Source organism: Poeciliopsis prolifica, unplaced genomic scaffold (assembly GCF_027474105.1).
Source record: "Poeciliopsis prolifica strain line A6 unplaced genomic scaffold, Auburn_PproV2 SCAFFOLD020, whole genome shotgun sequence".
Lineage (NCBI taxonomy): Eukaryota > Metazoa > Chordata > Actinopteri > Cyprinodontiformes > Poeciliidae > Poeciliopsis > Poeciliopsis prolifica.
Genome location: NW_026562395.1, coordinates 7,001,985 through 7,016,174, shown reverse-complemented (window position 1 = coordinate 7,016,174; position 14,190 = coordinate 7,001,985). Strand labels below are relative to the sequence as shown.

The 14,190-nt window shown below is 40.4% G+C and overlaps 1 protein-coding gene across 1 annotated transcript; it reads left to right on the top strand.

Annotated features, from left to right (window-relative positions):
- On the top strand, positions 1 to 2,243 carry LOC129369181 (adhesion G-protein coupled receptor F1-like). Its single transcript, XM_055044558.1, has 4 exons — positions 1 to 44; positions 122 to 1,504; positions 1,636 to 1,677; positions 1,862 to 2,243. The coding sequence occupies exons 1-4, from the start codon at positions 18 to 20 to the stop codon at positions 1,916 to 1,918; spliced, it is 1,509 nt and encodes a 502-aa protein (XP_054900533.1). The 5' UTR covers positions 1 to 17; the 3' UTR covers positions 1,919 to 2,243.
- The last annotated feature ends 11,947 nt before the right edge of the window (positions 2,244 to 14,190 follow it).

The following is a 14,190-nucleotide window of genomic DNA, read 5'->3' as shown; positions in this document are numbered from 1 at the left end:
GATCTTCGCTGTTATCCATGCCAATAAATAAACAATCAACAGAGGTAGGAGAAATAGTATATTACATAATATTTACTTCTTTGAAGACATAATCTAACTCATAATGTGATCGTTATTACAGAACATACTGAAGATCGCAGGTCTTCTTACCTCGGATGAAGCAAAGGCATCATGGGATATCCTAAACATGAACGATAAAACACAGAGCTCAGGCACAGAGAATGGTGGGAAAGTAAAAAGCTTCAGCGCTTCCTTCCTGAACTTCTTTGAATCAGTTTCCACCCTCCTTGTCAATGACTCTTTCTCTGTTGAGACACCTTTCATTCATCTGAATAGAACTCGGTTAAAAAACAAAATGACTTTCAAAAGTCTGTTTAACACCTGGATGGAAATATACATACCAGAGGCCAGAGAAAGTCAATTTATTACTACAATCGTATTCGCGTCCATGGATAACGTGCTCCCTCCAAGAAATGAAGACAACTCCTCATATATGGTTATCAATGGAAAGGTTGTTCTTGCTACGACAAAGGCCAGAATCAGAAATATATCAATAACGTCAGAAATTCTGAATGACACCCTCGGAAACCCAAAGTGTGTTTTTTGGGATTTCACACTCTTTGATGGTCTTGGAGGATGGAGCGACTCAGGCTGCTCTCTGCTGTCCCACAACAATGAAACCATCAGCTGCAGCTGCAACCACCTCACCTCCTTCTCCATGCTGATGTCCCCTGAGATTATTGAGGACGAAAACATCAAGGACATAACAATAATTGGAGTCGGCATATCCATGGCTTCTTTGATCATATGTCTTATCACAGAAGCTCTCACTTGGAAAAAAATAAGTACCAACACCACCGCCTTCCTGCGTCACATTTCCATCATCAACATCGCCGTTTCTCTCCTGATCGCAAACATCTGGTTCATTATCGGAGCGTACTTTACAGAAGATGGTAAGAAGAAAAACCCTGCGCTGTGTACAGTCGTGACCTTCTTCATCCACCTCTTCTACCTCGCCATGTTCTTCTGGATGTTGGCCTCAGGCCTGCTGCTGCTCTACCGCACCGTCTTCGTCTTCGAGGGCGGATTGTCCAAGGCGTCCATGCTGGTTATTGGATTTGTTCTGGGGTACGCTGCTCCGCTGGTCATCGCCGTAACAACCATGGCAGTGACTGCCCCGTCTCATAAATATGTCAGAGAAGGTAGTGGCTGTTGGCTGAACTGGGAGGACTCCAAAGCTCTGTTGGCTTTTCTGGCTCCTGCACTTGCGATTGTGGCGATAAACTTTTTCATCCTGCTGGTAGTGATTTATAAAATGTTGAGCAGAAGAGGAATAAGGGATGTACGTCAAGGCAAAGAGCAGCATGTTTTGGTGGTGATTGCCAGGAGTCTGGCTGTGCTCACACCGTTTTTCGGACTGACGTGGATTTTGGGAATTGGAACCATAACTGCCCCCAAAAACAAGGAGGTTAACTTTGCTTTTGTAGTCTTCAATTCACTGCAGGTAACAATATGATTTTAATTCATTGTAATTGTTTTATTGCTCAGTACTTTACCATATAGTGCAAGTGTTTATTTAAAAAAAAAAAAAAAAGGTCAAATTTCCCTTTTGTTGACCATATGCTCCCCTTCCAGGGCTGCTTCATTTGGGTGTTTGGAACTCTCCTGGACAAAAGGGTTTGTTTGTCTCGTTTTTCTTTCACCTCATTTGTAATTGGTTTTAAATAATGCCTCATTATCAAGTGTTATGGAATTATTACAGATAATTCATTTTCAATCTTACAAAATGATCAAATATTCCTACATTGATAAAACGCACATTTTCTTATTGTCTTTTTTTTTTTTTTTTTTTTTTTTTTAGGTACGATCAGAAACAATAAAATATCTGAGCTCCCAGGATAAGTCGGTTACTGGTTGATGATGTCACGCTGCTTCATCAGTCTGCATGTGCTGCAGGAGTTCCTCTGTGAGAACATTGTTTAACCATTTTCATCACACCTCATTTTTGGACATTTCATTTGGCTTATTGGATTCCAAGATTGTAAGTTGACAGGAATTCAGCTAAATGGCCAATTCATACCCTGAACAGTTGGTTCCTGTCAGACCTGGGAAAGTCTGACTTTTTCTTTTCTTGTTCTCCACTGAACTACGATGGGAGCCATACATGTGTTTTCACACGTTGTAATCCAGTAGACTCGGTTTGACTGGGGACCAAATTTGCCGCATTTGTTATACTTTCACCTGCTGGGTTTTACTTTCACACCTCACTGTCAAACGAACCAAACCCTTTGAAAAAGCGGATCCCCTCCTCGCTTTTGGTGATGTTGCACCAAGAACCACTGAAGCAAATCCCTTTTTTACAAAATGTAAACAAAAATGTATTAGTATTTCTCTTTTGTTTTTGGTAAAAGACTACAAGCTCTTCCTCCCGCTAGCAGTAAGTGCAGGCGTTTGTTTTGGTTGTGTTTACCAAGAATGCCCTGCCCTATAATCCGCTTCCTGCTTTGGGAGAAGTCTTCATCCCATTTGCCGTTCGCATATGCATTCAAACCGTGTCAGAGCTCACTTAAACGGAACAGAGACCGAGATTTTTAAACGAACCAGAGTTTGCTTTTTTTGTACCAATCACACATTCTCACCTGTCCAAATGAATAGGACCTCAGAATGCATTCACACAGGGCTAGTGTGAATGCACCTTAACTTTAACAATATATGATGAGCATTACTCTTTTAAAAGAAAATTCAGTTCAGGATTTTTGGACAAAACTGGTGCAACAACTAGTCAGGGATATAGTGAAATATAATTCAGGACAAAAATAATCTTAGTTGAACATCTAGTTCAGGAAATCAATGCAGTTTAGCATTGCAACTCTGAATGTCACTATCATCAACTGACCCCCACCCATCAACACATACAACTGTGGATTTAACTGACAAAAATGCACCAAGTATTGCTTCTTGGTGCCATTGTTTTAGGTCTTTCAGTCACCGTCCTCTTCTTTGTACCAGAGTCTATCGACCAGAATGATTGATTCCAATGTTCATTTGACAGTGCGGTGCTATTGATTACATTTTGCTCTACAATTATTTTATTTACACTACTTACACTAAGATTATCAGAATAACATGAATTTACATGCAGAATCTTGTATCATTTCAGAATTTTAAATATGTGTAAATTTGACATGACAAGATATTCACTGGAATGAAGGGCATGCTGAGAACCTTGTTGCAACTTATGCACTAAATGTTGCTAAATATGGTTCAGCTTGATGACGTATGCTTTAAATCTTTGTTTTAAAAACAATCATGGATTACTTTCCTGAAATAGTTGTAAACTAGACAGTGTAAACATTATATTTTCTGGCAAAAATTCAAAGGTAAAGAGTGCTGAACGTGTATGTCTATCATGAAAAAAAACATTGAGCTAATCCATGTTTATTCAGCCTAAACTATTCACATTTTCTGGTACTTGTGAAATATTTCCATGTTTTTGAATGTAATTTGCATCCAGAAAAGTTCTCAAAGTCACTGTAATTAATTAACATCATTTGTCATTTTATTCATTTGGATGTAAGTTGTGTAATTATGTTTCTCCTTTAAAATTGGAGATAAGGATTTCTCAAATGTATGTTTCTGTGTTTCTATATCTTATATAAACCAGGCGAGTTTCTCCAACCTGAGAAAGGCTGATTCTGTGCCTTCAAATCATTTCAACAATGCTCCTGTAGAAAATTCATGACTCATAACGTATAAGTCCGAAACAGGAAGAGGTTTGAAAAAAACAGTCTGTGTGCTGCACTCAAGAGAAAGATTCATTTGATGCTCAAAGAGTGATGTCATCACTGCTGATGTCATTGTTACCACTGTAGCTGAACATTTTAATGGCGCATTCACACCAAGCGCGTTTTGAGAGTCAGGCAATTCTGGTTTATATTCAAGGTCTATGTGGAGTGTTGGACGCGCTGGATGCGTCAAACACTCCAGACGCTCGACGCGCCTCCACATAGACTGAATGCAAAACCAGACGCTCAAAACGCATTTAGTGTTTACACCATTATATGTCCAGTGTCACATTAGGTCAGTGCTTTGACCCTCTGCTCTGAATGTTTTAGACGTGTCTCTATTTCAGAACAGCTGATCCAAATGATTGCATGACCTATTTTCATAAAAACTGACTGGTTGTCTCACAGAGATTGAATTCTTTCTCCACCTGTCTTTGTTACACGCAGGACAGTTACCATAGCAATGGAACACAGCAGGGCATAGCAGCTGATTAGGACTACAAAAACGCATCACTGTAGTTCTAACTGGCAGGAATGAACTGGCCTCTAGAAATACATGTGTTTTGGGCGTTTTATAACTGATTTTAACCAACCACATTGTTACACATAAGATTAGTGTGGCAATTTTAAATTAAGCTTAATGAAAATTTCAAAATAAAAGACTACACAATTTTTACATCAGGTAATTCTGTTTCGGACATTTTATAATTGATTTAGCCCAATCACTGTTACTCATGGGATTAGCTTGGACATTTAAAATGAAGCTTACTGAAAATTTCAAACATTAGCACTTTGGCTAATTTTAGCTTTCGCACTAATGTTAACATACTGAATGGTTCAAGTCCATGTTAGTCAACATGCTTGTGACTCTCCACGGGCTACTTTGTAATTTTTTTGCTAAGCTTAGCATTGATGCAAATTTGTACACTGGCTCCAGGCACACTTTGGCAGGCCCTGGTTAAATTTCATCAGGAATTTTTTAGTTATTATTATCAATCCATCCATCCATCCATTTTCTTACACCCTTGTCCCTAGTGGGGTCAGGAGGTGCTGGTGCCTATCTCTTGCTAACGTTCCGGGCGAGTACACCTTGTTGCAGGGCCACGCAGAGCCAAACAGGAAAAACAGCCATGCACACACACTCTCACACAAATTAACTTAACAGGCATCTTTTTTGACTGGGGGAGGAAGACGGAGCACCCTGAGAGAACGCACGCATGCACAGGGAGAACATTCAAACTCCGAGCAGAAAGAGCCCAGGCCAGGAATCGAAGCCAGGACCTTCTTGCTGCAAGGACCTTCCACTGTGCAGCCCAGGGAATTAATTAATCATTTAATTTATTATCTTTTTATTATTATCCATCCACCCATATATTCACCCATCCATTTTCTTCCACTTATCCGGGGTCGGGTTGTGGGGATAGCAGCTTAAGAAGGGAGGCCCAGACTTCCCTCTCCCCCAGTCACTTGTTTCAACTCTTCTGGGGAAACGTCAAGGCGTTCCCAGACCAGTCAGGAGACATAGTCCCTCCAGCGTGTCCTGGGTCTTCCCCGGGGCCTGCTCCCCGTGGGACGTGCCTGAAACAACGCTAGGTCATCTTGACCAGATACCCGAGGCACCTCAACTGGCTTGTGGAGGAGCAGCGGCTCGAGTCTGAGTTCCTCCTGGATGACTGAGCTTCTCACCTTATCTCTCAGGGAGAGCCCAGCCACCCTGGGCACTGATCCTCATCCTGGCCGTTTCAGAATCAGCTGTGAACCGCTGCAGGGAGAGCTGCAGATCACATCCATCAGGACTGATTGATTTTGAGAAATCAATCAGTTTCTCAAGCTGTTTGAGTTCCAGTTTAACATCTAGACTGTGTAACATCGGAACAGTTAAAGGCGGACTTACAGTAAATCAGCACCACCAGTTGAACTACTGAGTTATCAGTTAGTTCAGGGGTCGGCAACTCCAGGCCTCGAGAGCCGGTCTCCTCTCCAGGATGTGTTTCTACTTCAACACATCTGAGTCAAATGATGGGATCATAAGCAGAACTCTGGAGAACTTGACTGCATTCAGGAGGTGATTCAGCTGTTTGAATCAGCTGTGTGGACCAGGGAGACATCTAAAAGTTGCAGGAGACCAGCTATGGAGGCTTGGAGTTGCCTCCCCTGAGTCAGTTGAACTAATCCTGCAACAGTTCAGTTTGAGAACACAAACTGTGACTAATATGGCCCCACACTCTGCCTTGGGTTCAAACAACTCCAAAACCCAAACAGAGAATCAGTTAATGAGGTTTATGACAAGGAAGTCACATGAAAACCTCTTGTCTCCATAAAATCCGTGATTCAATAATTTCCCTCCAATAAAAGTAACCAATCAGAAGCCGCAGGTCGGGCTCCGCTTACGACGCTGTTTCTGGATGACATAATCTGTCTGTGTCGCGCTCTGTCCCGACCCGCGGCTGACCTGCGACCCTCCAGCACCGCTCCACTCCTCGGCGGGCCACGCCCCTCTTCAGAGACGCGGCTGGTCCTCTGCGCTGGGCCGCCTGTCCAACCTGTCCAGCCTGTCCACAGCGTCTCTTCTGCGAATCTGCTCCCAGCAGTTGAACCACTGAGATATGGTGTGAGAGCTGAGCTGTAACGGCTCAGCTCTCACACCGAACTGCTTACAGCATGTCATTGCTGTCAGCATGATGATCTGTAAGCATGCTTAAGCATGATCATCATGCTTACAGCATGATGATCAATCCTGTGCAAAGCACGACAAGAAACGAGGTGGCATATCCGCCAACCTGTGCGGTGCGCAGCTTTTTGCTCTCAAAACTCTGGAAGGCCTTCTTCATCTGCGCTTGCAGCAGCTCGCTCATCTGGGCGCTGACGCGCTCGTCCTTGGATCTCAAAAGGTCCTTCAGCTGTGAGCTGCTGCGCGTTTTCTGCAGCTCTTCCAGCACCTTGGCGCACATGCTGCTGCGCTTCCTCGAAGATGTTGAAAATCTCTTCGGGATCGTGAGGCCTTCTGTGGCCCCGTCTATCATCTGGTGGATGAAGGCAGTCTCCTCCTCGCCGAGCTGCTCTGCAGTTCGCAAAGCCCCGCAGCGGACCAGCAGCCCGAGCTGCAGGTTTGCTGCGAACAGCTTCAGCCGGTTCCCCTCCAGCTCCTTCTCCATCTGGTCCGGAACATCGGGATGGTTGAAAAAGATCCGTTTAAGTTTCATTTTCTCAGTGAAAGTTTGCAACGACGCGATTCTAGTGAGAACTCCTCCAACTCCTGTCTGTTTGTCTCTGAGGAATCACTGAAGGAGACAGAGACTCAAAACCTGTCAAAGCCTTTGTTGCGCCGTCATTCGGTGACGTCCTGTCAGTGACGTCATATGGCATAAAACTTCTTGTCAAGTCTCGATTTTTGGCCGGGAAATGAAACTGCGCATGCGCCCCATTTGAGCTCTACTTGTCTTCTGTCTTTGAAAGAGCAGCGACATTTAGTTCAGGCAGGAGGTCAGAGATCAAGAGTTGTTGCTCAATGACAGAAGAAGCAGTTTTTTGATTGGTGTCCTGGCCTCGCTAAGCACTGTGACTTTTAACAGTAACTCAGCTATACAGGTAGCTAAACACTTTCCAATCCGTCCACCAAGAAGCACTCCATTTGGTTCTTTAGCAGGGTTTAATGAGAATCGTGTAAAACTGTAACACACAAAGGTACAGAAAATGAATGTCAGCTAGGCTAACGCGTCGGGCTAACACGAGTAAAAGAAATATCTATCGTCACATAAAACATGTCAACGGGTTACAAATTATGATTTATATGACAAGCAAATTAGAATAGCACTTACAGACGATGCCGTTTCTGAACTTAGATTAAAGAAAACACAACAAAGAGGGCCCCTTCGGACTACATGGACCGACGGCTTTCTTCCTTTCTCGTAAACAAGTCGTAGTAATATAAGTAACCACAAGATGGCGTCAGTAGATCAACTTAACATTGAATGACATTAAATTAAACAGGTTTCACTACAATTGGCCTGGTGAAAATCTGTATTTGCATCCAATGAAAATGTTCGTCATCTCCTCCAGTAGATGATGAGAAAAGATCAAAATTCCACGTAAAAGACACCACTAATGATTGCAGAGCTTTCTAGCAACTTTATCACAACTGATGAGCCAGTTGTCATGTAGGAGGCGCTATTATTATTATTTTTTCCCAACGGGGCCAATTTCGTTTGGATAAGTTTTTTTCCTTTAAAATAATTGGGTATCTGTCATGTAACATCGCCGGGCCATATCCTCTTCACCATAACTCATACCTGACCCTTTCGTTCCTTTGACTCTGACCTCTTGACCCCCATGAGAAATCACCAAACAGCCACGGCACCGGCCTGCGCCAGCGTCAGGTGGTTAGGACACTGTGAGGAAGGAAGGAAAGAAGGAAGGAAGGAAGGAAGACAGGGAGGAAGAAAGGAAGGAAGGAAGGAGGAAAAGTAGAAAGGAAGGAAGTGTGTAACAAGAGTAAGTCATAAAAAATCTTACAATGATACACTGAAAAAAAAATAAAAAATGGTTTATTGAACCTCAAACACTTTGTTGATAAAAGATGTGATTTTTAATTATTTCATTGGTTTATTCTTCCATCCTCCAGCTGGTAATGTTTGCACACAGATTATCATAAAGGAGATTAGGTCACATTTTAACAGTGTAGAAATATTTCAAAAATATTCACTTTAAATAATTCACTTTGAATGACCCCGCTACATTATGGTACAAGAAAATAAGCTGGAGCATGCGCAGTTCTAATTTAGCAGTTACCTATTCTTGCCAGCAGATGGTAGTGTGCACTCATTATGGATGGAAAGCGCTGTGTTTAAGTGTGATTTTATTTCTTTTCCTGCTTACAATAAGCTGCAGGAACTTGTCCTTCCACTGATCCAAAAAAAAAAAAAAACATCTGAGAAATCAGTCAAACAGATTCCAACAGTTTGTTTACAGCGATTAAGTCTCTTAATGTGTAAGACTGACAGCAGGGTAAACAGAAAAACAAACACTTGATTAATTTCATTTATTATCTGTTGATATGAAGATGTTTCATTTATTTTATAAGTGAATTTTGAAATCATGTCTGGTTTTTTTTTTTTTTTTTTTTTTTTTGCACAGCTTTGTGAATGTGCTCTAAATGCATCAGGATGTTTTATTTCTATCTTCCACAATAAAAGCTTCCAATTTCACCACTGATACAAACTTAGTTTATGTTTTAAGACTTAATTTGATTCATTGCTTATTGTAAAATAGCGACAAAATGTTCCTTTACTTTTTAATTATTTTTAACATTTACGTCAAACTTTCTGTCACAAATGTGTTCAAAACTTTGTAAATATTCAAGTAATATCTAAAAACCTCTATTTTGCACATCTTCTGTATACTTTACATAAGAAACGTATTAAAATCACACGTGAATAAGTTTATTCATGCAATGAACAAACCTAAGACCGCGCCATCGTCGTCCAACTACTACGTCCATCGTCTTCTTCGCCTTTGAGTCAAAGGAAACATCGGGTTGCAAATCAAGCGATGCGAAAATTGTGTATCCTTTGTAGTTTTGCTAAATATAACAATTTCGGTACGGGCAAAAAAAAAAACTTATTCTAGCAAGAAACATTTTTTATTAAAGAACAAGAGTTTTCTGAAAATTGATCTGTTACCAACACGGCTGTGATGTCAGCAAGGAGGGAGTAGAGTCATTCTTTGGGCCGAAATCATGGGGCGAGAGAGAGCTGATTGCCCCTCTCAGAGCCCTGAAGGCAAGAAAATGACCTCTGCAAAGTAAATGAACTTTCTGATTTATCACTTTCATTCATGGTTCAAAAAGAAGAGCTACACCTTCAGTAGCAAAATCATCTTTTGGTATACCAATGAATGCTGCAAGGAATACCACTGTGTCATTGGCTGCTTTGGGAATAAAAGGGGAGAAACTCATGGTGTGGTCACCATCCTCCTCTGACCTCTGACCCTATTGAGAACCTTTGGAGTTTCCTCAAGCAGAAGATCTGAGGGTGGGATGCAGTTCATATCAAACAGCAGCTCTGGGAAGATATTCTGACATCCTGAAAATCAAGCAGAAACTATTCACAAACTCACAAGTTCAATGGATGCAAGAATTGTGCAGGTGATACCAAAGTAGGGGTCCTATGTTAAAATGTAACTCGTCTGTTAAGGTGTTTTTGATTGAAATAACTTTTGATTTTAGTACATGTGATCACTTAATGCTGCACATTCAAAGAATGACCGTTTGCAGTTCTTTATAATCCACAAAATGTTTAGAAAATCTGCTGAGCATAATACTTTGGAACAGTGCATTTTGAGGTTTTTTTTTATTTTTGAAAAAAATACTGTTCACATGGGAAGCTGTGTTCAGTCAAATTTGATTTATACTGTAATAATTCATGACTTGAAAATTATACTGACCATCATTTGCATTAATTATTTAAGAAAATCTGAGAAAATATCACTTGCATAGTTATTTGGAACACGGTGTAAGTGCAACAGCCGCTCAGTGACTGGAGAACAGCTTGTGATAGCATGCCTCTTGCCATTAGCAATAGACTCCAAACTTTATTGTCATCAGCTAAAAAGCAGAGCAAACCCACTTTTTCAGATTGTCTAACATTTTTTAGCTTTTGGACTTTTGTTAGGCCCGTCATTAGCTGCGTCTAGGCTAAAGGTTTTTTATGGTACCTTCATTTTCCCCAACTGGGAATCGATTTGCAATATATTCACAGGTCCAAAAACATGTACATTTCATAGCTCATGTGGGTAAAACACTCTGCTTTATCACCCTGCAACCGACCACAATGGTGAAAATGAGCTTTCTTGTGGTTAAAACCTGGGAGAGATATTTACCTGTGTAAACATGCATAGGCATAAAATACAAGTATTACCCGGAACTGACCGAGAACTTGCAACAAATAAATTCAGGCCCGCATGGCTCCCAGCAGAGCTAACTGAATCAAGACTCCATCTGACATCAGTGAAATAAGAAACATTTTTTTGTGTGTGTGTGATTATCACCATTTGGATTGTGCGTGTTTCTTAAAACTCACACCAATGGCCGATTCTTTTAGTTCTTAGGCTTTGCTCACAAGTCTCACGTCTGACCTGATTGATGGACTCGCATATAAATGTTTGTGACATCACCAAGCGGGCTGTTGATAGGTCATCATACTTGAAGTTATGAACAAAACTTTACGTTTTTCTTTCTTATCTTTTCAGGCACTCCACCAAAGCCGATGCAAAATGGCTCTTTTTTTCATTGAGTTTGCTAACCAAATGAGGCACAGACATATTTGTTCACAGGCTTATTTGTTCAAGGAAATGCGTCACAGAGACAAATTGACCAACCCAGTCAAATTGGCCTGCAGACACATAAGAGTCTCAAGGTTTTCTGCTGCTTTTGTTTCTTATGATATATATATTTTTTTAATCATTCCTAATTTATTTGTACTTTGTTGTTGGTGTTGCATCACCTTGAATTCATAATCACTTTTATTTCTCCAGCTGATATCTCTCAGGGCTCATTGATGATGGCTGGCTACTAGTTTGTAGCTGCGGCTGACAGAAGCAAGGCATTTGTGCCGTCGAAGCCGATGAACATATTCTGTAACTCTCCTCCATAACCTGCTAAATTTTTTGGGCTTACTCACCACCTGTCAGCTGCTTTGCATGTGTTTTTATTTCCTTTACTGCTAAATCAATGTTGTGACATCTGACACTTAGGTTATGTGTCATGTAATATTTCAGTTTTAGGCTGAGTTAAAAAACAAAACAAAAAAAAACCCATTGTTTTTCATATTTACAGAATTTATATTTGGGAACTTCAGATCATGACACGTTTTGCTCGTAAAATATTTGATTGTGTTCTTTGTTTCTTCCCTTCAGGACTTTTTATAACGATGATTTAAAATGATAACCTTACACCTGCTCCTTATGTTGCTTCCTTTCTTTCATCCTTTCTTCCTTTCGGTCTTTCCTTATTTCCTTGTTTCTAAGAAGTAATGTCGAATCCACCCAAACTTCAACTTTCTATTTCCATACACGGTTTTAAATGTATTGTTTTGAATCAGCAGTAAGAGGAACCCTGGTCTTCTTTTTTTTTTTTTTCTTTTTTTTTTTTTTACAAAACGATTTACCTGTAATCCATTCAACTTCTGACAATCGTTTGTTTAGCAGGCATGACAGAAAAAAGTATTTTCTGAAACCATGAGCAGCAAATCTCATGCAAATACTTATTTGCAGCACCTAGTTATTTTTAGTATCCTTGTACCGAAGTATTCTTTGGTACTTCCAGCTCAACTCATAGATGATGGTTACTGACTGGCTTTGATAAAAGGCTGTCTGACGATGGCTTTCTAATTCTGTGACTGTGACTTGATGAGTCCAGACCGGAAACAGTATCAAGCTGGGCAGGCAGCATCGATGGAAAAGTAATCTGTGTTTGGATTGAATTTAAACTGTTTGGATTATTTGTGTTTGGGTGTGAGTGTGACAAATCTTTGTCTATGTTCCGCTGGCATCGAGAGAACATTATTTTGCAGTTGTGGTGTTTCCATTAAATATGGAACCCAATTAAAACCACGCGATTAGTCATTAAAAAGACATGCAGCTCCGTGGTCCTCCACGTCTTCTTCTTCATGGTTTTTGCCAGCGGCATCATCCAGTTGATGATCGTGTGACTCGTTTGGTGGGAAAAAAATGTGTTCCCGTTGCAGTTTTGATACAGCCAATAACCCCACCAAAATATGTGATCAAAAAATGAGTTTTGAAATGAAAGTCAGTGAATGGTCGTTTTATGCATCATGAACCTACACAGAACAAGAAACGGTAACCTTGAATGATTCCACTGGTGTTTGTTTTATTTGTCAATTGTCACCAGCAGTGACTCTGCAGGTCAACACGTTTCGCTTCTTTAATCTGATTACTGATGGATCTATTGGCCTCCTTGCAGCTAAGGGACACCTGCTTGTAAGAGAGCTCAAAGACCGTGGCGTCCTCTGTGCCGCCATGCAAATCCCCAGCAGGAGCTTCTTGTTAGCCAACCTGAAGTCGAGCAGAGAATCATAAAAACCAGAAGCTGATGAATAATTTGTCAATGACAGCAACTTTTTCAAAGTCAAATGCCGACTCTGCCACCAACCAGACTTTATTGTGAGCACATGATGTAAAGGCGTAGTGCGTCGGGTTGGTGTGGTTCTTCAGGACCATGTGGCGTGCCTGAAGTTGGGACATTAAAATGAGGAGGTAAATCTTGAGAAAATGCAAAAACATCATTTGCACAAGATTCCCTGTGTGCCCTTGCTCTTATGTTTCTTTCCAACAGAAATGGGATTCATTTCTAGAGCGTTCTGCACTGACGAGCTCTGATTTCACTATGATTCTGATTCTTGATTATTTTGCTGTCCTGCTTTTTGAGAATTGTGGAATATTATTATATAGGTCAGGTCATAAGTTAGAAAAAATAAACATTTTATATTGGACAACCATTTTTTTTTTTTTTTTTTTGTGGCACGTCTTGGACCACTTCATGGTTGATCTGCAACATTTACAGTTTTCTGAAACTTGCTAAGTTTTGCCACAGTGTCGTTCCGTGTTTTCTGTTAAAGTTTTATACAACCATGCGACTGCTTCCCGATCCAACCATCAGTGTCATTCTTTGCTCTTTTGTCAAATCCATCCTGTTGGGCATATAAAATATTAAAGAAATATACATTTTACATTCTCTTACATATGGAAACTTATGGGCGACCCTGTATAAAAATATTGGTAAAAATACCAAAATGTAACTTCATGACCTGTGTGCAAAACATTCAAAGTGGAGAAAACTGAACACTGATATTGGAGTGTTAAACCATCCAGTGGTGTCAGAATCCCAACATGTTCCCAAAAACATGTATGTATCCAATTATCAATTCCATTTCTCACCATTTCAATTAATATGAATGCAGTGATCTTCTAACAGACTAAAGAGAATAACCTATTTCATTTACATTTAAAAATGCATTTTGATTTCATTATTGACATGAATCATCACAAATGGTTTCCATCATGATCTGGTCCAAATTCAGCTGTTTCCTTGGTACAGACACATGGGACCTTTTTTTTTTTTATTTTTTTACACAGTGTTGCTTAGAATGACAGAAAACTGGCCGTGTCTTCACTACACAAATTGAAATGACAAAAGAAAATTTGCTTAATGGAAACACAGCAACTTCTGATTGGCTGACATATGGTGGGTGCCATGGTTGAATTAACATTAAATGCCATTTACATCCACCCCCACCATGATTTTTAAAGACTTAACATGTGAAAAAACTCACTGGTGTGTGATTTCAATTTCATTTCTTATTTAATGAAAACAAAGTCATTGCAAAATTCT